Source organism: Oncorhynchus tshawytscha, linkage group LG03 (assembly GCF_018296145.1).
Source record: "Oncorhynchus tshawytscha isolate Ot180627B linkage group LG03, Otsh_v2.0, whole genome shotgun sequence".
Classification (NCBI taxonomy): domain Eukaryota; kingdom Metazoa; phylum Chordata; class Actinopteri; order Salmoniformes; family Salmonidae; genus Oncorhynchus; species Oncorhynchus tshawytscha.
In genome coordinates, this window is record NC_056431.1 from 32,502,520 (window position 1) to 32,526,861 (window position 24,342).

The window sequence follows — 24,342 nt, forward strand, 5'->3', positions numbered from 1 at the left end:
GCCCTCTCCTGTACTCCCTGTTCACCCACGACTGCGTGGCCACGCACGCCTCCAACTCAATCATCAAGTTTGCGGACGACACAACAGTGGTAGGCTTGATTACCAACAACGACGAGACGGCCTATAGGGAGGAGGTGAGGGCCCTCGGAGTGTGGTGTCAGGAAAATAACCTCACACTCAACGTCAACAAAACTAAGGAGATGATTGTGGACTTCAGGAAACAGCAGAGGGAACACCCCCCTATCCACATCGATGGAACAGTAGTGGAGAGGGTAGTAAGTTTTAAGTTCCCCGGCATACACATCACAGACAAACTGAATTGGTCCACTCACACAGACAGCATCGTGAAGAAGGCGCAGCAGTGCCTCTTCAACCTCTGGAGGCTGAAGAAATTCGGCTTGTCACCAAAAGCACTCACAAACTTCTACAGATGCACAATCGAGGGCATCCTGGCGGGCTGTATCACCGCCTGGTACGGCAACTGCTCCGCCCACAACCGTAAGGCTCTCCAGAGGGTAGTGAGGTCTGCACAACGCATCACCGGGGGCAAACTACCTGCCCTCCAGGACACCTACACCACCCGATGTTACAGGAAGGCCATAAAGATCATCAAGGACATCAACCACCCGAGCCACTGCCTGTTCACCCCGCTATCATCCAGAAGGCGAGGTCAGTACAGGTGCATCAAAGCTGGGACCGAGAGACTGAAAAACAGCTTCTATCTCAAGGCCATCAGACTGTTAAACAGCCACCACTGACATTGAGTGGCTGCTGCCAACACACTGACTCAACTCCAGCCACTTCAATAATGGGAATTGATGGGAAATGATGTAAAATATATCACTAGCCACTTTAAACAATGCTACCTAATATAATGTTTACATACCCTACATTATTCATCTCAAATGTATACGTATATACTGTACTCTATATCATCTACTGCATCCTTATGTAATACATGTATCACTAGCCACTTTAACTATGCTACTTTGTTTACATACTCATCTCATATGTATATACTGTACTCGAAACCATCTACTGTATCTTGCCTAAGCTGCTCTGTACCATCACTCATTCATATATCTTTATGTACATATTCTTTATCCCCTTACACTGTGAATAAGACAGTAGTTTTTTTTTTGGAATTGTTAGTTAGATTACTTGTCGGATTATTACTGCATTGTCGGAACTAGAAGCACAAGCATTTCGCTTACACTCGCATTAACATCTGCTAACCATGTGTATGTGACAAATAAAATTTGATTTGATTTGATTTTTAACAGCCTCCACTCTTCTTGGAAGGCTTTAAACTAGATGTTGGAACATTGCTGCGGGGACTTGCTTCCAATAGGCCACAAGAGCATTAGTGAGGTCAGGTACTGATGTTGGGCGATTAAGCCTGGCTCGCAGTCGGCATGGCAATTCATCCCAAAGGTGTTCGATGGGGTTGAGGTCAGGGCTCTGTGCAAGCCAGTCAAGTTCTTCCACACTGATCTCGACAAACCATTTCTGTATGGACCTCACGTTGTGCCTGGGGGATTTGTCATGCTGTAACGGCTGTGTGCGGCTGCTCAGCCATGGAAGCCCATTTCAACAAGCTCCCGATGAACAGTTATTGTGATGATGATGTTGCTTCCAGAGGCAGTTTGGAATTCAGAAGTGAGTGTTGCAGCCGAGGACAGACAAGTTTTATGCACTACGTGCGTCAGCACTTGGTCCCGTTCTGTGAGCTTGTGTGGTCTACCACTTCGCGGCTGAGCCGTTGTTGCTCCTAGACGTTTCCACTTCATAATAACAGCACTTACAGTTGCCCGGGGAAACGCTAGCATGACAGACATTTGACGAACTGTCTTGCTGGAAAGGATGCATCCTATGACCATGCCACGTTGAAAGTCACTTGAGCTCTTCAGTGAGGCCATTCTACTGCCAATGTTTGTCTATGGAGATTGCGTGGATTTGTGCTTGATTTTATACACCTGTCAGCAACGGGTGTGGCTGAAAGGGTGTCCACATACAGTGCAATTGGGAAAGTATTCAGACCCTTCCCATTTTCCACATTTTACTACGCTACAGCCTCACTCGAAAATGTATTTATTTTAGAATTATCTCATCAGTCTACACACAATACCCCAGAATGACAAAGTGAATACTGATTTTTAGACATTTTTGCAAATGCATTAATCATAAAAAAATAAAAACATTTTTTAAATTGAGATCGAAATTGAGCTCAGGTGCAAATTGATCATCCTTGAGAGGTTTCTACAAATTGATTGTCGTCCACCTGTGGTAAATTCAATTGATTGGACATGAGTTGGAAAGGCACGCACCTGTCTATATAAGGTCCCACAGTTGACAGTGCATGGCAGATCAAAAACCATGAGGTCGAAGAATTGTCCGTAGAGCTCCGAGACAGGATTGTGTCAAGGCACAGATCTGGGGAAGGGTACCAAAAAAATTCTGCAGCATTGAAGGTCCCTAAGAACATAAGACTCTTCCTAAAGCTGGCCACCCGGCCAAACTGAGCAATCGGGGGAGAAGGTCTTTGGTCAGGGAGGTGACCAAGAACCCGATGGTCACTCTGACAGAGCTCCAGAGTTCCTCTGTGGAGATGGGAGAACCTTCAAGAAGGACAAACATCTTGGCAACTCCACCAATGAGACCTTTATGGTAGAGTGGCCAGACGGAAGCCACTCCTCAGTAAAATGCACATGACAGCCCTCTTGGAGTTTGCCTAAAGGAATCTAAAGGACTCTCAGACCATGAGAAACAAGGTTCTCTACTCTGATGAAACCAAGATTGAACTCTTTGGCCTGAATGCCAATTGTCACATCTGGAGGAAAAATGGCACCCTCCCTATGGTGAAGCATTGTGGTGGCAACATCATGCTGTGGGGACGTTTTTCAGAGGCAGGAACTGGGAGATTAGTTAGGATTGAGGGAAAGATTAACAGAGATCCAGAGATCCTTGACGAAAACCTGCTCCAGAGCGCTCAGGACCTCAGACTGGGGCGGAGGTTCACTTTCCAACATGACAATGACCCTAAGCACACACAGTCAAGACAACACAGGAGTGGCTTTGGGACAAGTCTCTGAATGTCCTTGAGAGGCCCAGCCAGAGCCCGGACTTGAACCTGATTGAACATCTCTGGAGAGATCTGAAAACTGACAGAGTTTGCAGAGAAGAATGGAAGAAGCTCCCCAAATACAGGTGTGCCAAGCTTGTAGCATCATACCCAAGAAGACTTAAGGCTGTAATCGCTGCCAAAGGCGCTTCAACAAAGTACTGAGTAAAGATACATTTGTAAATGTGATATAAATGTGCTATTTCATTTTTTGAATTTACTACAAATTCAAAAAATCTTCTTGCTTTGTCATTATGTGGTATTGTGTGTAGATTGAAGAGGGGAAAACATATTTAATTCATTTTTGAATAATGCTGTAACTTAACAAAATGTGTAAAAAGTGAAGGATTCTGAATACTTTCCAAATGCACTCTATAGTGTACATGTTTTGGCCTAAGGTCTCATCTATAACCAAACACTCATACGTTTTGGCGATAGTGACACTTAGAGTCGATGATGCCACAAGAGTCGATTTCACATACTGTATAGCGTCACCCATCAACCCTTTTTCAGTCTATCACATCTGAATATGTTGTAATCAGCAATTTCAATGTCCTTATACATAATCAAAACCTTGAGACAGGTCTCCGTGAGAACCAGAATATCAGGGCTCGTATAATGCACCCAGACATCAAGCAGGTGCAACTTTGAAATCAAACTTTGCATGTTTACGTGCAACAGCCCAAGTCCTCTATGTGATTTCAACTGACCAAAACTGTGGGCAGGAGGGAGTTGATGTCTCGGACACCTGTGCATGGGTGACAGTGGTCCTTAGCCGGTCCGCAGACTGTAGACAGACACAAATCTCTCACCATCGTGCTGCCCACAATGATGGTGGTTGTGATGGAATTCAATGGAGAAGGAAGCGGGGGGGATGGGACTGCCTCGGGCAGGGATGGTGGGAGCAGTGGATGGCATTGGGAGGCACTGTAGGCCGGTGGTATGGACAGCGGTTGTTGCCACTGGCCGGCTGCCGGCTGAAAATTCCCAGGATCAGAGCTGACTCCCGGGTATGCCTCCATCGGGGCAAAACTGTTTGATAGCTGGATCGGATATTCCAGGATAGATAAAGGACGGCCAGACAGCCTCCCTTCCTCCTATGCCTGGGGAGGCTGGTTTCTCTTGCTTCTGCCGCAGCTGAGCTACACAACAGGACAACCTCGCTTGATGGTGATACATTTAGGGCAGATGAACCCCCGTCGCATCAGTTTCACCCTTTCTCTCTTCTCTTGAGTGGAAATCATCTCGCACTTATCGCATTTTGGCCCAGCCATGTGTAAAAACACAGGTACGCTAGCACTGATAGCCTGCTAGCTAGTAGCCAAGTAGGATCCAAGCTCGGGTCAGGTTGGAGCGGTCCCAGCCACAGGGGCTAATCGTGGCACGAGCTTGTAAGACAGTATGGATAAAAAAACGGCAATCCAAATGTTGACCCAAACGATACAAAGAAATAAAATGACCATAGACTAGGCTAAAAACAGACTAAAACAAGCTAAGAATTCACAAGCCAAACAAATCAAAAACACCGGCAACACACCAACTGGCCGTGACATCAATTTGAGGATGTGCGGCAAGTGTGGTTGGACCGGACCATAAGGCGAAGTAGTAAACAGGATAGCTGTTTGTTCACAATTACTAATAACCCATCCGCAACCGCCTATGTATGATGAAGTGAAAATCTGAGGCACACAGCCGACCTTAACCCCCTAAAATAGAAAATGCGCTTTAGGCTACAGTCTGAGACAGTGGAACGATTTTTTGACAGAGGATGCAGGATTTGTTTTGCCTGATATATTTAGATACATTTCTGCATATAATTTCCAACATTTTGGTAGGCAATTCTTTGGTCAAATTCTTTACAATTAGATACATGCAGCTTCTCTTCTGTCATTATATATTGCTGTCGAAAACTAAATAAAACCTTGCTCACCAGAATAATATATTAAATCGATGGAATGAATGCTTCATTTTAGTTGAAATCTGTAAAGTTCTCTGTGATCTCCACTTGTTTTGTGGAGCAAAGGCTTTTAGGGACCAGGGAGAAAATGCAATTACTCTAAAAAAACAGGAAATATTTTCCGTGCAAAATTTCAAAATGACATCAGCTTGACCAGTTGAAAGGAAATAGAAAGCTTTGAAAATGACCCAACATGTTTCTGATAAGATTTCAAATCATTCCCATGGTGAATACCTAGGCCTGCTACACTAGGAAACCACGCACTATTGAGAGACTTTGATATTACTGACCACAATTGATATGGTGAAAACAATGTGTGGGGAGGCAGAGGCACAAAAACTCACATCAATACCTTTGTCAGATAAACAAAGAATGTATGCTATTGCTAGCAATAAAGATGAAACTCTGACTGAACAACTCAAAAACTCCCTATCTTATGCTCTCCAAATGGACGTTAGCTGTGAGGGCCGAGATACCCTTGCATTGACTTTTGTTCGCTATACAAGTCAGGGGATGCTATTCACAAAGACATATTGTTCTGTCTCACAATTACTGAGCATGAAATGACACAGTGTGCTGCGTGGCTTTATTGACAAAAAACAGATTCCATGAGATTGAATGGTGGGCTTTTGCTCCATCTATGGCGGAATGGCGGGCAGGCTTCTGCACTCTAGTTATGAAAAAATAACGTTTCCCTCTGCCATATGGACACATTGTATGATACACCGAGAGCAACTGGTGGCAAAAGAGCTGAGATATACTGCAGCAGGTAACTTTGATTATAAACTACATCATACCACATCCACTGCGCACACTCCTGTTTGCAAATGTGTGGAGATATGGAATCAGAGGAGGACAATGTTCTCTCACACTGAGGCTTGGTGGTTATCTAGAGGGAGTGTTGGAAAGATTTCTTCGCATTGAGAGAGTAACTGCTGTCATTCACAATGGAAGTAAAAAAATACCTAGTTTATTTTCTGTGTAATGAAAAGGAAATGTGTCTCCTTGCCTATGTAACAGACATATTTGGGAAACTGAATGAACTGAACGCAAGCATGCAGGAGAAATACAAAAACATACTATAGATGAGTGACCAAAGCAGTGAATTCAGAGGAAATAATTCTTATTGGAGAGAGTCTTTCAAAAGCAAACCATAAGTGTCACGAGTGACGATTGCTCACCTCCAACGCTTGGAAGAGCACTTTGGAACCTACTTCCCAATCCGTATGACCTTGATCCTGGTTCAGTTGACAAGCCGGTCAGTGAAATCGAACAGCCGATCGAGCTATCATGTGACTGAATGATGCAGACAATATCTTCACTGGTTTTGGTTCCTGACTCAAAGGGAATACATTGCCATCTCCCTCTGAGCATAAATGCCGCGTTCAAAACAATTGGGAACTCAGAACTGGGAACACGGAAATCTCAGACTTCAGTGCTTTCAAGACAACTGCGAACTATGAAAAAAAGGAGCTCTGACTGGGATTCTTATGTTTATTTTTTTCATCCAACTCAGAAGCATTGGAATACCGTGGGAAGCATTGAAGTCAACATGGGCCAGCATCCCTGTGCTTTTGACACCTTGTAGTCCATGCCTCAAATAATTAAGGCTGTTCTGAGGGCAAAAGGGGGCAATATTAAGAATGTATATTAGGAAAGCACTCAATATTAGGAATGTATTCGTAGTTTTTTACACTCAGTGTATAGTTTTCTTCTAAAGTGTGTTAGATACTACTGCACTGTTGGAGCTAAAAACACAAGCATTTTGCTACACCTGCAATAACATCTGCTAAATATATGTATGTGACCAATACAATTTGATTTGAAGGAGTGACAGATTTATCTGACACCTCTTGATCATAGTGGTGAAATACAGGTGTACAGGGGAGAATGGGGGAGGATCATGTTGAGGCCTTTTCTATCATCTTCCAATCTATACTCCTTTTGCCTCTTTGGCCCTCCTATAAGGATTTATCCAACCTCTGACACTAAACTGAAGAAGATTATGATAGGAAAGATACACAGTAAAATATCAATACAGCTAGTCTCCCAAGACAGACAGGTTGCCTCACACATGAACAATGTTCCAGCATACATGTCTAATGTCCAGTTGGTAGTTGGAAATGGACTCACAGGAAATCCGCCCAGAGCCTTATCCTTTTGTGCCCTGGTTTAACGTTCCCACCGGATACAAAATTGGTAGCTAGCTAGATAGAGAGCTCTGAGGATATTTTCAATGAGTGTATTTTGCACGTGAGCAGTTTGCATGCACCATGATTGCTAAAGTTAGCATTCCACCACTGACCGACTGTGGCTATAATTAGTCTAGCTATCTGCGTCTGCATGTCAGCGCCTCTGACATGTTTCCGAGGTGATTCTTTTTAAGAGCACTATTCCTGTCCACATTTTAAGCCCCACCTACTCAAACTCGTGATTTGTTGGGAGAGATGAAGAGAAAACTCCCCATCTTTCTCAGACCTATTGCTGTTGCTCTAGGTCTGGGTTTTCCGAGACTAATTATCTCTGAATGATCACCACTGATATACAAGCATCTTTACTCCTACTGTACAAGGACAACTCATTATTATAGTCTCCATTCTGTGCAGCGTACGTTTTTACAACAATTACTCTCCAAATGCAGTGGGCTATAGCTTACTAATTGTTGGTTCCCGTGACCCCAATTTAGACTAAGTTGCTTTATCTCAATTTTCTGCTCAGTTTCATTTTGTTGATTTGTATATTACTATTAAACACCAAGATCGTTATCAGAGATGACTTACTCAAGTATTGGAGCTGTGTGTGTCTGTGCGTGTGGTTTTCTAATTAACGCGTAGATCAAAGGGATAACCTTGGAGGACACTGTGCTCTGATGTCCACGTATTGGAGTATTGGAGCAGTGAGCAGGGCAGTGCTGTATCCACATCATTACACTTTGATATAGAACGCCAAGGCATTTATCTCTCTGACTGCTAGTGCTGAGCGATTGAACGAAATGTCGGTTTTTAAACAACTAATTGAGCGACGTTGTTTTTTTCCGTGAGCTTGATGCGCAGTTTCTCTAGAGATCAGATCTGTGCGACATAGTAGAAAGTTTTAGTTTCCAAAAAGCCAATATTCTACATAAAGTACCAGTCAAAAGTTTGTACACACCAACTCATTCAAGGGTTTTTCTTTATTTTTACTATTTTCTACGTAGCAGAATAATAGCGAAGACATGACAACTATGAAAAAACACATATGGAATCATGTAGTAACCAAAGAAAATGTTAAACAAATCAAAATATATTTTAAAGTAGCCACCCGTTGCCTTGATGACAGCTTTGCACACTCTTGGCATTCTCTCGAACATCTTTACCTGGAATGCTTTTCAAACAGTTTTGAAGGGGTTCCCACATATGCTGGGCACTTGTTGGCTGCTCTTCTTTCACTCTGCGGTCCAACTCATCCCAAACCATATCAATTGGGTTGAGGTCGGGTGATTGTGGAGGCCAGGTCATCTTATGCAGCACTCCATCACTCTTCTTATTGGTCAAATAGCCCTTTCACATCCTGGAAGTGTGTTGGGTCATTGTCCTGTTGAAAAACAAATTATAGTCCCACTAAGCGCAAACCAAATGTGATGACGTATCGCTGCAGAATGCTGCGGTAGCCATGCTGCTTAAGTGTGCCTTGAAAAAAATCACAGACAGCGTCACCAGCAAAGCACCCCCACACCATCACATCTCCTCCTCCATGCTTCACGGTGGGAACCACACATCATCCGTTCACCTACTCTGAGTCTCACAAACCAAAAATCGCACATTTGACCTCATCAGACCAAAGGACAGATATCCACCGGTCTAATGTCCATTACTCGTGTTTATTGGCCCAAGCAAGTCCATTCTTCTTATTGGTGTCCTTTAGTAGTGGTTTCTTAGCAGAAATTCGACCATGAAGGCGTGATTCACGCAGTCTCTTCTGAACAGTTGATGTTGAGGTGTGTCTGTTACTTGAACTTACGTGAAGCATTTATTTGGCTGCAATTTCTGAGGCTGGTAACTCTAATGAACTTACCCTCTGCAGCAGAGGTAACTCTGGGTCTTCCTTTCCTGTGGCAGTTCTCATGAGAGCGAGTTTCATCATAGCGCTTGATGGTTTTTGAGACTGCACTTGAAGAAACGTTCAAAGTTCTGGACATTTTCCACATTGACTGACCGTCATTTCTTAAAGAAATGATGGACTGTCTTTTCTCTTTGCTTATTTGAGCTGTTCTTGCCATAATATGGACTTGATCTTTTACCAAATAGGGCTATCTTCTGTATAACACCCCTGCCTTGTCACAACACAACTGATTGGCTCAAACGCATTAAGAAGGAAAGAAATTCCACAAATGAACTTTTAACAAGGCACACCTGCTAATTCAAATGCATTCCAGTTGACTACCTCGTGAAGCTGGTTGTGCCCTTGTGATTCCATATGTTTTATTTTATAGTTTTGATATCTTCACTATTTTTCTACAATGTAGAAAATAGTATGAAATAAAGAAAACACTTGAATGAGTAGGTTTGTCCAGCCTTTTGACTGGTACTGTAGTTTAGTGCAGAAAACCTGATAATGAACTACAATGACCATAATCCATAACACGCCAGCCTACTTGTCCGGTCTGTGTGGAATAGCCACGGACACAGAGAGTAAAGAACACGCGATCGAGAGGGATAGAAAGGAGATGCTTCGCGAAGTAGCTTAAAATACATGATCTAAGTGATTGATAGTTTGTAGTCAGCAGTCATAAAAATATGCCTTATTTATTTTTGAACTACTTAAATAGGCATTTTGTCAGATAGCAGCAGCTCTATAGAGATGAGATGATGACTTGGAATGAAATAATGAAGTCATCATAATAAATATAAGAATGGAATCCGAAATAGAAAAAAAATAATTTAACTGAAACAGAACCGACCTCAAAAAGCACTATTGGCTCACCACTACTGACTTCAGGGTCCCTATTCATAAAGTGTCTCAGAGCATGAGCTCTGACCTGTGATCAGTTTTACCATTCAGATCACAATGAATAAGATTATTATGGAATGGATTCTAGATCAGAACTTCCATCCTGAGATGATTTGTGAATTCTGGCCCTAGTCTTTACAGTTGCAGGCTAAATGGCACTCAGACAAATGGCTATACTAACTGATGTTTTCTTTACTCTATTGCGTATTAGCTAGGATATTTTCTATTGATTCTCTGTAGACTATTGCTGAGGCCTACCTGTATAGTATTGCTAAGGTTTACATGTATAGTATTGCTAAGGTCTACCTGTATAGAGTATTAGCTAGGCTTACCTGTATATAGTATTGCTAAGGTTTACATGTATAGTATTGTTAAGGTCTACCTGTATAGAGTATTAGTTAGGCTTACATATATAGTATTGCTAATGTCTACCTGTATAGAGTATTCGTTAAGGTTTACCTGTATATAGTATTGCTAAGGCAAACCTGTAGAGTATTGCTAAGGCCTACTAGTAGAGTATTGCTAATGCTTACCTGTAGAGTATAGCTAAGACCTGCCTGTAGAGTATTGGTAAGTTGAACCTGCATAGTATTGCTAAGGCCTACCTGTATTGAGCATTTGTAAGACATAATTGTATTGTGAGGAGTATATTACTAAGGTGAATGTGAGGCCACTGTACCTGTGTGTTGTTAGTGAGAACAGTCTATATTGGTCTGACCTACATGCACTGTATATACCCTGTCAATGAATAAGGCCTATAGCATACCTGTATGTTAGTGAGAAGAGTCTCTCTTAGTCAGACCAACTGTACCTGTATGTTAGTGAGAGTCTCTAATGGTCAGACCTAAGTGTATGTTAGTGAGGAGCACCTCCATTGGTCAGGCCCACTGTACCTGTATGTTAGTGAGAAGAGTCTCTATTGATGACAGGCCGTCTGGGAACAGGAATGGCGAAGGGAAGCCAGGTGGTAGACCCTGTCCAGTCAATGACAGCCTCTCGTAGCTGTCTCTCGCAGTCGGGGTGCACATTGGATTGTCGTCTAGAATTAGACCCAAAACAAGAATACAGAACAAGTCAGGACAAGTAGCCTGCTGTGTATTTAAACAGAAGATTGACTCTTATTCGTTCACAACAGTGTTTATATAGGTAGTAAACTCTAAGATTCAGGCAATCAGAGCTCTCAGGTCCACTCTGATAGACAATCCAGTCCAGGGGTGAATCTCAAAAGTATTTCTTTAAATATGCGCCTCCTTCTTAAATCACAGGAGAAGATCCAAGGTTGACTACCCTACACTGTCTCTCTCAGGCTCTAAGCCAACATCCATCCAGGAAATAAATTCAGCTTTTCCCCGTGATGGATGTAATAATGTGCATTCCCAAATAAGAGGGAAGCAGGGCTACAGAGCTCAATTACCTCAGGTGGTTCAGGTTCCTTTGTGTACGCACGCACGGGTGCCTGTCAAACCTATAGGATGGCATCATGTACACATTATTGAGAGAGAAAGTAATATATATATCAATAGAGCGAGAGAGAGAGAGAGACCAGCCACATTATGTTTATGTCTGGAAAGCCTTTAGTCAACCACTAACAATACAAACACACCACACAAAAAACACACATGCGTACATGCACACACACACCTCAAAATTATATATTATGTGCCATCAATTCCTTGTTAACTCAATTTTTATCAAATCCACTTTGATTCTTTTAACACTGCACTCTGTGCAGGTTCTCTGTGTTCTGTGCAGGTTCTCTCTCTTCCCTCTCATCCACTATTCATACATGTTTATGTGTGAGAGTGATCCTGCACAAACACAGGCAAGCTCTCTCTCTCTCCTCCTCCTCACAGTCTCTCCTATCTCTCTCGCCCCTTTCTCTCTCCCTCCTCACAGTCTCTCTCTCTCCTCCTCCTCCTCTCTCTTTCCCTCCACACAGTCTCTCCTATCTCTCTCGCGCTTTCTCTCTCTCCATCCTCACAGTCTGTCTCCCTCCACCCTCCACTCTCCCTCCTCAGTCTCTCTCCATCTCTTTCTCTTTCTCTCTCTCCATCCTCAGTCTCTCTCCCTCCACACTCCCTCTCCCTCCTCACAGTCGCTCTCCTCTCTCTCTCTCTCTCTCTCTCTCTCTCCCTCCTCCCTCTCTCCCTCCACATAGTCTCTATCTCTTTCTCTTTCTCTCTCTCCTCCTAACAATATTCAGCCAAGTGGTAGGAACAGCTGGTCGGCCATTAATTAGTTTAAAGTATTTATTTCACCCATCCTCAGAGCAGATAGAGCCAAAACATTGGAGATTATTTTGAACATCTGCAAATGCCCTGGAAACATGGACTCACTGGCAGGCAGTGGATCCACAGTTTTTTGTTTTTTTTTGGAGACGGAAAAAGTGAAGTATGCAATGTTGGTCCGTGGGGGATGTCAACAACATTTCTCTTCTTTTTTTTACTCCTCTCTTTTTGTATCTTTTCATTCCTGTTGATTCATTTGAATGGATGGATGTAGACTTTGGGATGGCGACTGACTGAAGCAGACTTGAGAGAGCTCCCGAGTTTAAAATTGTTTTTATGACTAAATACGCCATTAAATAACCATTTTACTGCATATTGCAGATTTACTAAGTTAAAATGGTAGATGATGTCTGTGAAAAATAAAGTGAAGGGGGAACCAGGAACTTTAGCAAACAACTCACTGCAAAATCAGCCAATGATGGCGGAAACGACTACCACCAGCGAAGACAACTTGACCATCTCCTCCCTGGTGGCCGAATTGGAGAAGAACCGTGCTGCCCTCTTAGCTGAGATGGAAACCTCGCTAACAATGTCCCTCTCGCCCATACAATCATCGCTGGACGTGATTCGTCTGACAGTGGAATCATATGGCCTTCGTCTGACTGACATAAAGAAGGCTCTTTCTGACCACAGTGACAGGCTGACACCCTCGAAGCCACGGTGGTTGTGCGCCATCATAAAAGACTAAATGGACGACCTCGAAAATCGCTCTCAATAACTTGTGAGTGGTAGGACTCTGAGGGCTGTGAGGGAGCTGAGGGCTGTGAGGGAACGCTTGCAAGAGATTTCATGTCAAAGTTGATTTTGGAAATATTGGGCGATGATACGTTCGTAACTCTGCCAGAGCTGGTCAGAGTGCACCACTCATTGAGAGATAGGCTGGCGAAGGGTGAGTGACCACATCCAATGCTAATGATATTCCTCCACTACCAGGAGAAGGAACAGGTGCTGGAGTTAGCAAGAAACTTTTCTATCAGGGGAATAAAATGTTCCTACACTCAACTCACCAAGAATTCAATTAAATGAAAGTTGTAACAGGGGGGCATCAAGTTTACACTCCGCCTTTCTACACTCCGCCATCTGGCAGAGCTGCATTTTTACTACCAGGACATGGAGCGCAAGTTCAACACAGCAGCAGAGGCTGAGTCCTTTTACAACCAGCATCGGTTCAGCTGAGTTATATGTGAACTATCCCACTATGCGCACCCCGAAGTGGAATATCAGACAATATGTGCAGTACACTGGATTATTTTGTACAAACCCTATTTACTTTTTTTTTTACCCCCTTTTTCTCCCCAATATCATGATATCCAATTGCAATCTTGTCTCATCTCGGCAACTCCGCAACAGGCTCGGGAGAGGAGAAGGTGGAGTCATGCGTCCTCCGAAACATGACCCGCCTAACCATGCTCCTTAACACCCGCCCGCTTGACCTGGAAGCTGCACCAATGTGTCGGAGGACACACAGTTCAACTGGCGACCGGGGTTAGCTCGCAGGTACCCGGCCCGCCTCAAGGAGTCGCTAAGGTCGCGATGAGCCAAATAAAGCCCCACTTGCCAAACCCCCCCCCCTAACCCAGGTGATGCTGGTTGTGCACCGCTCTATGGGACCCCTGGTCACGGCCGGATCGAACCCGGGTCTGTAGTGACGTCTCAAGCACTGCGATGCAGTGCCTTAGACCGCTGTGCCACTCGTGATGCCTTCCTACTGACTTTTTAAATAGCCAACTGGCTGGACACATGAAACTCTGGTTGTGTTGTGGTTAAACAGGTCACACTTGTTTACTTATTTTCTACGGTAGTATAACTGTGTTCCTCACGCATATGAAGTTGGAATTTTAACGTCACGTGAGCCTTACAGTGGGATCATATTGACTACATTAAAGACCATATTGGCAATGTACATAACTTTTCATTCCTGTTTCATTTGGCACAAACTTGATGGATTGCCTAGGACTGAGAAAAGATGTAATCTCTTTTCTCATCATTTCTGTCTGATCATTCCACTCACTCAAGAAAGGATCGCTTGCGTGAATTCACAGCTAAAGTTAAGTGTAGCCAACATTCATGTTACAACCATTAATATGTTTACTTATACTATGGGAACATTTTCCTTTACCTGTTTTGGTGTCGCTTGGTTGGCTAATGTATGTAACTATCCTAACCGTTTAACCATTAACCTTTGAGTTCTACTGCGTCTTCAGTTGTTTCTTTTGGGGGAAGTGTAAGTAACCTGTGTCTCTATTCTCTGCACTGACACGTGAGCTAAATAGTATGGCCCAAACACAAACATAAGCAGGTCGCTTTCCCGCATGGTGTTCTGATTTGATTTTCATTCACAGCCACTGGCAGGCCAATGCCCAGGAACCTATCCCCGCCTCTTCTTCGTTGAAGAGTCTGAAAGCAGATATTATATTTTTTCAACACATGTACATAATACTTACCAGCATAGATTTCTAGGCCATGGCTTGTGCACATTTTTTAAAATCTAAATGTAACATTAGTGTAACGGCTATCCTCTTCCTCTTCTAAGGAGGAGTAGCAAGGATTGGACCAATAATCAGCGTGGTAAGTGTCCATGAAACTTTAATAATATCTGAACACGACTCAATACAAAAATAACAAAGTGAATGGAAATGAAAACCGAAACAGTCCTGAATGGTGACACAAACAACAAAACAGGAAACAATCACCCACACCACACAGATGGGAAAAGGCTACCTAAGTATGATTCTCAATCAGAGACAACTAACGACACCTGCCTCTGATTGAGAACCATACCAGGCCAAACACAAAACACAACATAGAAAATTGAACATAGACAACCCACCCCAACTCACGCCCTGACCAACCTAAAACAAAGACATAACAAAAAAACTAAGGCCAGAACGTGACAATTAGAATGAGAGGTGCAGTGATACTCATAAGGAAAAAGATACAGTTCACATCAACATAGGTCCCCTATTATACCAATGGCTGCTACGTAATAGTGACTGGCACAGTTTGGCGAATCCCAGTTCTTCTTGTAAGTGTGTACTCCCCAAAATGGGATTAAATCAAAGTCATGAAGAAACTCTTCTCCTCACTCTCCAATCTAAACACACAGTATTTTATATTTGGGGGTGACATAAACTGTGTCCCCAGGGTCAGATGGCTACCCGAATAATTTTTTAATAATTTTTCTGAACAACTAACCCCTCTGCTATTAGATATTTTTGAAAACTCACTCCAGCAGGGTACACTACCTCATACTCTTACTCAGGCTTCCATCTCTTCAACATTGAAGAAAAACAAAGATCCAACCAACTGCTTTTCATTTCAACTGATCTCTCTCCTTAACATGGATGTAAAAAGTCTGGCAAAGATGCTTGTTTGTAGATTAGAGATGGTCCTACAAACTGTGATATCAGAGGACCAAACTGGGTTTATAAGGACCGTTATTCCTTCTGAAAGACTTCTTAGTGTCATTCACTCTCCAGCTTCTCCAAACAAATCTGAAGTGGTAGATTCTCTTGATGCGAGAATGCCTTTGATAGAGTAGAATGGTAATTTCTGTTCTTTACAATTAAAATGGCTTTGGGGATACATTTACATCCTGGTTATGGCTACTCCACACCTCTCCCCAGGCACGTGTATGCACTAACTCTTTTCATTCCAAATTTCCCCCTTAACCCATGGCACACATCAGGGATGCTCCATTTCGCCCCTCCTCTTTGCTCTTGCTATTGAACCTTTGTCACCTTTGCATTAAAGAACAGTCTGCTATTTTCAGGTATTAGGAGAGGGGATTAGGACCACAGAGTGTCACTTTACGCCGATGATTTCCTCCTCTTTGTTTCGGACCCTATACTTTGTATCTTATCTATTTTAAAAGATTTTGGAACTTTATCAGGGTACAAACTGAATTTAGGGAAAAGTTAATGCTTAACTATTAATCAATTGGCTATGGGTATAACACAATCTCTGCTGCCCTTCGACTTATCTAAAGCAGGGTTTAGGTGCCAGGGAATATAATATCACCTGATCTCTTCATTCACTGTTAGAACAGGACTTCTCTACCTTTACAGCAAAGCTGGTTTTTATTTTGTTGTTGTTTTTTTGTGTACTTTTTACCCCTTTTTCTCCCTAATTGGTAGTTACAGGTCTTGTCACATCGATGCAAATCCCATGCGGACTTGGGAAAGGTCGAGAGCCAAATCCTCCAAATCACGACTCAGCCAAGCCGCACTCCTTCTTGACACACTGCTCGCTTAACCCGGAAGCCATCCTCACCAATGTGTCGAAACACCATACAGCTGATGACCGAAGCCAGTGGGCATGCACCCGGCAGCCACAAGTAGTCACTAGAGAGCGCATTGGGACAAGGACATCCCAGCCGGCCAACCCCTACCCTAACTCGGACAACACTGGGTCAATTGTGCACCACCTCATGGGGATCCCGGTCACGGCCGGCTGCAACACAGCCCGGTATCGAACCCGGATCTGTAGTGCCGCCTCTAGCACTGATCAGTGCCTTAGACCGTTGTGCCACATGGGAGGCCCACACCTGCCAAACTTGACTCAGGGTTAATATCCTGGAATAGGAAAGGTCTGACATTTTTGAAAGATTTGAACGTTAATGGTAACTTTGCCAGTTTTAATGAGCTATAATACCACTTTCAATCTGCAGCAATTGTATTTATTTAGACATTTTTAAGTCACTTTGTTCAATCCCACTCTTCTACATTACCAAGACTTCTGCTGGCTTATGGCATTGACTGTTTTGCCTGATGTGGCCAAAGGGACACATATAATTTCTTTATGATTTGTTATTGCCAGGAAATAGTCCAGCTTTGCTCAAAATTAAGACTGTTTGGGAAGCAGAACTCGGGGTTTCATTTTCTAATCAGCGGTGGACAAAAGCACTGGAGAAAGTAAATTCTTTCACCTCCTGTGCAAGGCCTGATTTAATGTAATGTCCACCACAGGATACATTTTACCAAGACCAAACTAGCCAAGATTATCCCAGAAGTGGTAGACTCTTGCGACAGATGCTCGCAATCATCAGCTAACTTGATCCATATGTTAGGGTCATGACCCATGTTGGCGGAATCCTGGAAATTGTTCTTTGGTACAATCTCTGAGGTATTGGAGATGACTATAGTTCCATCTCCTCAGATCGCTATACTTGGGATTGCTGAGGAAGTTGTGAATCTCACATATAAACAGACTGGTGTCATCTCCTTTGGCTCCTTGATTGCTCGTAGTAAAATACTCCTGCTTTGGAAAGCCCACTCACTCCCATCAGCCATGTCTTGGATACGGGATGTTATGCTTAGAATTTTTTATTTTTTATTAGGGGTGTCTGTAGAGAATGTTTTTACACATTTGCAACCAGGATATCATTGATCTTCTGTTCTCCTTCCTCTCCTATTATGGAATCCTTTAAATTTTTATTCCACATATGCACGTGTCCTATTGGTATTGTATTTCAACTGCTAAGTACGTGTAATATGGTGTCTGCAAACTGTAAAATATTTGTAATAAGGTGTTTCTAAAAGTCATGCACAATATAGGAACATTGTATTACTATTTATATTATTATTTTATTATTATTGTTATTATAAATATTTTATTTTACTATTTGATTTATATTATCTGTTACTCTGTCATTTTAAGGGTGAGAGTGAGTTGGAGGCATTGAGAAGGGGGGGGGGGCAGGGAGGTTTGGGGATCAATAGGGAATGTTCTGAAAGTGTTGTATATAATTTCTTCAATAAAATATTGATTAAAAAAAATAATGGATGGATGAATTGAAATTTGTTTTGTAAATTAACTTCATAAAACAATTATGAATCGCCTACTTTTAAGAAGTCACTTCTGTGGTAATTTGTTGTTGTTTGTGTTTTTACTGGTTTACTGTGGAATAAGTGAGCATATGAAAAAATGATATCCTATATAACAAGAGCTACACTAAATGTTTTTTTTCTTCTTTTTACTTCTTCTTTACTGAACCGTTATACTGAAATGTTACAAAAAACTATAATATCATTTAAAATACTTGGCAGAGCACATCATTGGAATGGCAACCAATGCCTTAAAGCGGCACCAACAATAACATAACCACCGAACTCCAATGACCTGTGATGTTGTTCATATACATGTACAACATCTACCATTTGCATTTATTACATTACACGTTAAACATAGCCTCCCCCTCTGCCAAACGCTGCAAATATTCCGTCCAATAAAATCAGCATAACTGCAGCCGAAGCTAGTAGACCTCAGGGAGAGAAGGCCTGTTGTTGTAGCTTTGTAATTGATTTGTACTGTGGGCACTTTGTCCCTTATTTAGTGTTGGCATTCATCATAAATCATTGCTTTAACAAACTCCGGCTTTGCACTCAGCAGGCCTACCCTCCTGCAATACGAAGGCAGATCACAGAGAATATTTGATCGCTTTGTTGCAGAGGAAACAACCTGTCACACAGCAAGGGAAAAGCTAACAGCTTTGTGTTTTGTTCGATATAGACTCACAACTACAGAGCTGAACAGCGACGCTTGTCAGAGTAAATTTCATTTTCACCAAGATAGGTGGAAGGTGGAAGGTGGAAGCAAATAAACGGCTGATTCAGTAATCTTTTTCTTGTTTTGCTTGAGCTGTCTTTTTACTGGTAGCAAATACACTGATAATTCAATCAATATAAAGTAATCACTATTTGTTCACTATATTTATCAGAACTCCTGATGTTTTTTTCTTAGTCAGGTGCTTTCACCAGACCTTTTCCTCCCTTCTCCTCATTTTCTCCCATCCCCATCCCCATACCTCTCCCCTTCTCTCCTCTACTCTGGCTCTCCTAGCCTGCTGTGTTTGCATGTTTATTCCTCACCATCACTCCGGCATCATTGACTTCAACTCAATTACGGCGAGAGACGCTGGAGTGATGGAGCCGATTGGAATGGAGTGCCGAATTTCCAGGTGATACTTCTCCGCTAGTGAGCGCTGCCAGCAGCAGCTGTGACAGTCTCTTGTGCTGTATGTAGGCTACTCTACATAGGGCCTCCGCTGTGAAATACTTATGGAACAAACCCCCCTCTCTCAGGTCAACCATGTCACAAATAACATTGTTTCAGCTGGATAATAACATTTTGGGACAAAGTAAATACAATGCATTCTGAATGAAATGCCATCATTTAAAAATACCCCCCCTCCCTCTTCTCCTTGCATCCAGCCCTCAATAGTAGCAGTGGGAGTCCTTGACAGTGGGATAGCAATGATGAATCACCTATCCAGTTTATTTTCTTACTCCTCCATGTGCTGTGGTGCCTCTAAAACAGGGGGCCAAGGAATTGACTTGGCAAACTACAGATGCAAAAAATATATATAACTTTGAGGAATCTGGGCTTATCTCCAATTTACATGTTATTAGATTTGTGTTGTGCGAGGAGTGGCACTCTGACCAAGCGATGTCAAGGAGGGAGAAAAAGATATGCCGTATGTTAACCAGAGATTTTAAAAAATCCACTTGAAAACCTTTGAAATGTTTGATGGTCGCAGGGAAGGGAAAGTTAGAGGGGGGTGCAACAGACATGCGTTGGCAATCTGTGGTAAATCTAGAGGAAACTTTGGGAAATGTAGTCACAATCTTTGGATAAATAATAGCTATAATTGACCTTGGGAGTTTGAAAATGTGCCATATGCTTCCTGGTTCCTGTGTTTGAATCCATATGCTTTCTGGTTCCTGTGTTTGAGTAGATAAAATTATAGATTTGGGGAAGGTAGACAGATACGAGTATGAAAGAGGAGAGAGGGCGAGAGAAAGAGAGATAAAATATAGAGAAAGAGACACTGAGCGAAAGAGAGAGAGAGCAAATCAAGGGAGAGAGAAACAGTCTCTCTCTGCAGCCTGTGCATTTGGCTGGGGCCAGAGCAGTCAGTGTGATATATTGACAGGTTAAGCCTGTGTCCTTGCAAACGGTGTGTTCCTCCCAGCAGGATAATGGAGCGCTAAAACCTGGAGGTTGTCAGCGGCACATACACAAAGCAGGGCGGTGTGCTTTCAGCCAGGCACAATTAGATTTTATTTGACCTGCCAGCAGTGGCTGAGGAGGGAGGAAGTTGTCCTCCTTCAAATGGAGTGGCTGTGACCTCTTTGCCCGCTAATAGAAGACGACGCTACTGCAGACTGTAGCGGTAGTGATTAGATTGTTTTTTTCCTTCACCTTGTCAAAGAAAACCTAGCCCCGAAACAAATGTACATGAACCTTGCTTCAATCGATAAAGTGGATTTCATCTTTAGATATGTTATGCTTTTGTGGAATATTGAAGGAAATAAAGACGCACGTGAAATAAGCAACATAGATTCATTAGAATATGCACAAACATAGTCTTTCCCTATGTAGTCTTTCACCACTCCAAACACATGTGCACACAAACACAAATGAAGCCATGCAGGACCAAGCATGCACACATGCAGATATGCAGTCAAACGTACACACACAGAGGCCCAGAGCAGTCAATAATGTGATTTCCCTGTGTTTTATATATATTTCCACGCTATGAGGTTGGAATAATACTGTCAAATTGTGAAAATTATGATAATGACCTCTTAGTCTAAGAGCTGTTTGGAAATCCGTTTTTAAATGTCTGTCTGTTGTGGTGGGATGGAGTTTTGGCCTGCCTGGTGACAGTTAATAGACCGATAAGAAAGAGAGTTCCAAATTGCTAGTTTTTAATTTTCCCCTCCCTACTCAGAACACTTCCAGAGAGAAATTGCTCTTTGCTAAGAAACTATTTTGGATTACTTTTGACAATTTCAATTAAAAACAATCACAGTAAGGTACATAATTGTTACCCAGAAATGATTTGATATTAGAATACAAACGGCTGCATTGGACCTTTTAACTAATTTCCTTTTCAAGACAGAGAAGATGAGTAGGAGGAGGCAGAGGAGGAGGAAAGTGCTCCATCCCTGCTGGGGACAAAGTCAAGAGCCCCAGATGCTTTGGCACAGGTTACACAGGTAACATTTGGCTACCACCCTCTTATCACAGCAGGAAAATCAAGCCCTGTGTTCTCCCTTCTTTCTCTCTCCTTCTCCCCCTCCTTTCTACCTCTATCCCTAATGTTCCTTTAACTTAGAGATGAAATCGCTTGCTGCACAAACCCATGTATGTGGAGAGAGCGAGAGAGATAGAAAGAGCACGAGAGAGAGATAATCTGTGTGGCCAGTGGGCCTTGTTTCCTAAACGCTCTCCTCCAAACATTACTCTCCACAGGCATTTAATTAGAATTTGGGACCTCAAAACACTGATAATTACCATGACTTTTGGGAAAGTTACATCCTAATTTTTTCTCATGAGATATCATTACATTTCAACTGCCCTATGGGCTGCACATTTCCAGTATTAACCAATGCAGTGTGTCACTCTATCTCTCCCTATTTCTCTCTCTCTCTCCCTCTCTCTCTCCCCCCATTTCCATGATCAGGAGTCCAATAGGGCGGCGCACAATTGGCCCAGCATCGTCCAGGTTGGGGTAGGCCGTCATTGTAAATAAGAATTTGTTCTTAACTGACTTGACTAGTTAAATAAAGGTTAAATAAATAAAACAAATTAAAAAATCCCCATTCGCTCTCTCTCTATATTGCTTTACCTATCTTTATCCCCTTCTCCCTCTCCCCCCACCAATTTGAAGTAATGACTCTTTTGATTTGACTTAATAGATTGAAACGTATTCTCAAGGCCACGGGTAGAGTCACACAGATGGAAAGTCTGCATGGAGGAAATAAAATCCTTAAGCGTCTGAGGGGCTGTCAGGGGAGACAAGGGAGCAGCATTCATTCTGCTCAGAACAGATATGATACACTGATCCTGAGATCTCTCTTCAGAAACACACACATCCACCGCCTAACGGGAATTAATAATGACCTATATGATATTGTCTATATGCATGTTAATATAATGACATACAGTACCAGTCAAAAGTTTGGACACACCTACCCATTCAAGGGTTTTTCCTTTATTTCCACTATTTTTTAAATTGTAGAATAATAGTGAAGACATCAAAACTATGAAATAACACATATGGAATCATGTAGTAACCAAGTAAGTGTTAAACAAACCAAAATATATTTTACATTTGAAATTCTTCAAAGTAGCCACCCTTTGCCTTGATGAAATATTTGCACACTCTTGGCACAACCAGCTTCATGAGGTGCGCCATGTTAAAATTAACAGGTGCGCCTTGTTAAAAGTTCAGTTGTGGAATGTCTTTCCTTCTTAATGTGTTTGAGCCGATCAGTTGTGTTGTGATAAGGCAGGGGTGTTATACAGAAGACAGCCCTATTTGGTAAAAGACCAAGTCCATATTATGGCAAGAACAGCTCAAGTAAGCAAAGAGAAATGACAGTCCATCATTACTATAAGAAACGAAGGTCAGTCAATGTGGAACATTTCCAGAACTTTGAACGTTTCTTCAAGTGCAGTCGCAAACCGTCAAGCGCTATGATGAAACTGGCTCTCATGAGGACGACCACAGAAAAGGAAGAGTTACCTCTGCTGCAGATGACAAGTTCATTAGAGTTAGCAGCCTCAGATTGCAGCCCAAATAAGTAACAGACACATCTCAACATCAGCTGTTCAGAGGAGACTGCATGAATCAGGTCTTCATGGTCGAATTGCTGCAAAGAAATCACTAGTAAAGGACACCAAAAAGAATAGACTTGCTTGGGCCAAGAAACACGAGCAATGTCCTTTGGTCTGATGAGTCCAAATTGTAGATTTTTGGTTCCAACTGCCGTGTCTTTGTGTGACGCAGAGTAGGTGAAAGGATGATCTCCGCATGTGTGGTTCCCACCGTGAAGCATGGAGGAGGAGGTGTGATGGTGCTTTGCTGGTGACACTGTATGTGATTTATTTAGAATTGAAGGCACACTTAACCAGCATGGCTACCACAGCATTCTGCAGCGATACGCCATTCCATCTGGTTTGCGCTTAGGGGGACTATCATTTGTTTACCAACAGGACAATGACCCAGCACACCTCCAGGCTGTGTAAGGTCCCCAAGAACACAGTGGCCTCCATCATAAATGGAATGATGCCAGGCCAAACTGAGCAATCGGGGGATAGGGGCCTTGGTCAGGGAGGTGACCAAGAACCCGACATTCTGTCAGAGCTCCAGAGCTCCTTTGTGGTGGTGGGTGAACCTTCCAGAAGGAACAACCATCTCTACAGCACTCCACTAATCAGGCCATCATGGTAGAGTGGCCAGACGAAAGTCACTCCACAGAAAAAGGCACATGAAAGCCCGCTTGGAGTTTGCCAAAAGACATCTAAAGACTCAGACCATGAGAAACAAGATTCTCTGGTCTGATGAAACCAAGATTAGTATTAAAACACTAGTATTCAAACATTTGCCTCCAATAAATTTAGATGACAGTTTGAGCTATGTAAGACACTACCTACTAAAGTCAGCGCCTTGCCCTAAATGTCCTGATATATCCTGTTCGCAGACCTGTTCTGGCGGCAGTCGTACTTTACCTACAGTATGACTGATGGAATGCAGCATAGGCACTATCACTTAGATAATTCAACAGCTGATCAAACATGAGATGATGTCAGGGGAAGCTGAAATACAGTAGAGAACACCAAATCCTGAAGAACATCAAAGAGGAACGAAACAAAAGTTATAGTTTTTTTCCTAAGTGTATTTGGTTATGAGTAGTAGTGCAGTGGTATGTTTGCCTTATACCAAATGGTATGAAGTAAGGTTGTTTCAATAGGACTCAAATGCTCTAACTAGTGTTTGATAAAAGGTACGGTTGTTTTTATATGCCTCATACTACTTTTCTTTGTTTCTTGAGGTTGGTACAGAAATGCAACTGTAACAGTATAACTTTCGTCCGTCCCTCTCCTCGCCCCAAATTGGGCTCAAACCAGGGACCCTCTGCACACATCAACAGTCACCCTCAAAGCATCATTACCCATCGCTCCACAAAAGCTGCGGC

General features: G+C 42.6%; 1 protein-coding gene across 4 annotated transcripts in view; it reads right to left on the bottom strand.

Annotated features, from left to right (window-relative positions):
• The window catches only part of LOC112234558 (dachshund homolog 1), a 260,077-nt gene that overhangs the window by 21,022 nt on the left and 214,713 nt on the right, over positions 1–24,342 (bottom strand). For all 4 annotated transcript variants that reach the window (XM_024402737.2, XM_024402760.2, XM_024402751.2 and 1 more), the window contains one exon: positions 10,961–11,106. In XM_024402737.2, the coding sequence (XP_024258505.1) occupies positions 10,961–11,106 (146 nt within the window). The remainder of the gene's footprint in view (positions 1–10,960; positions 11,107–24,342) is intronic.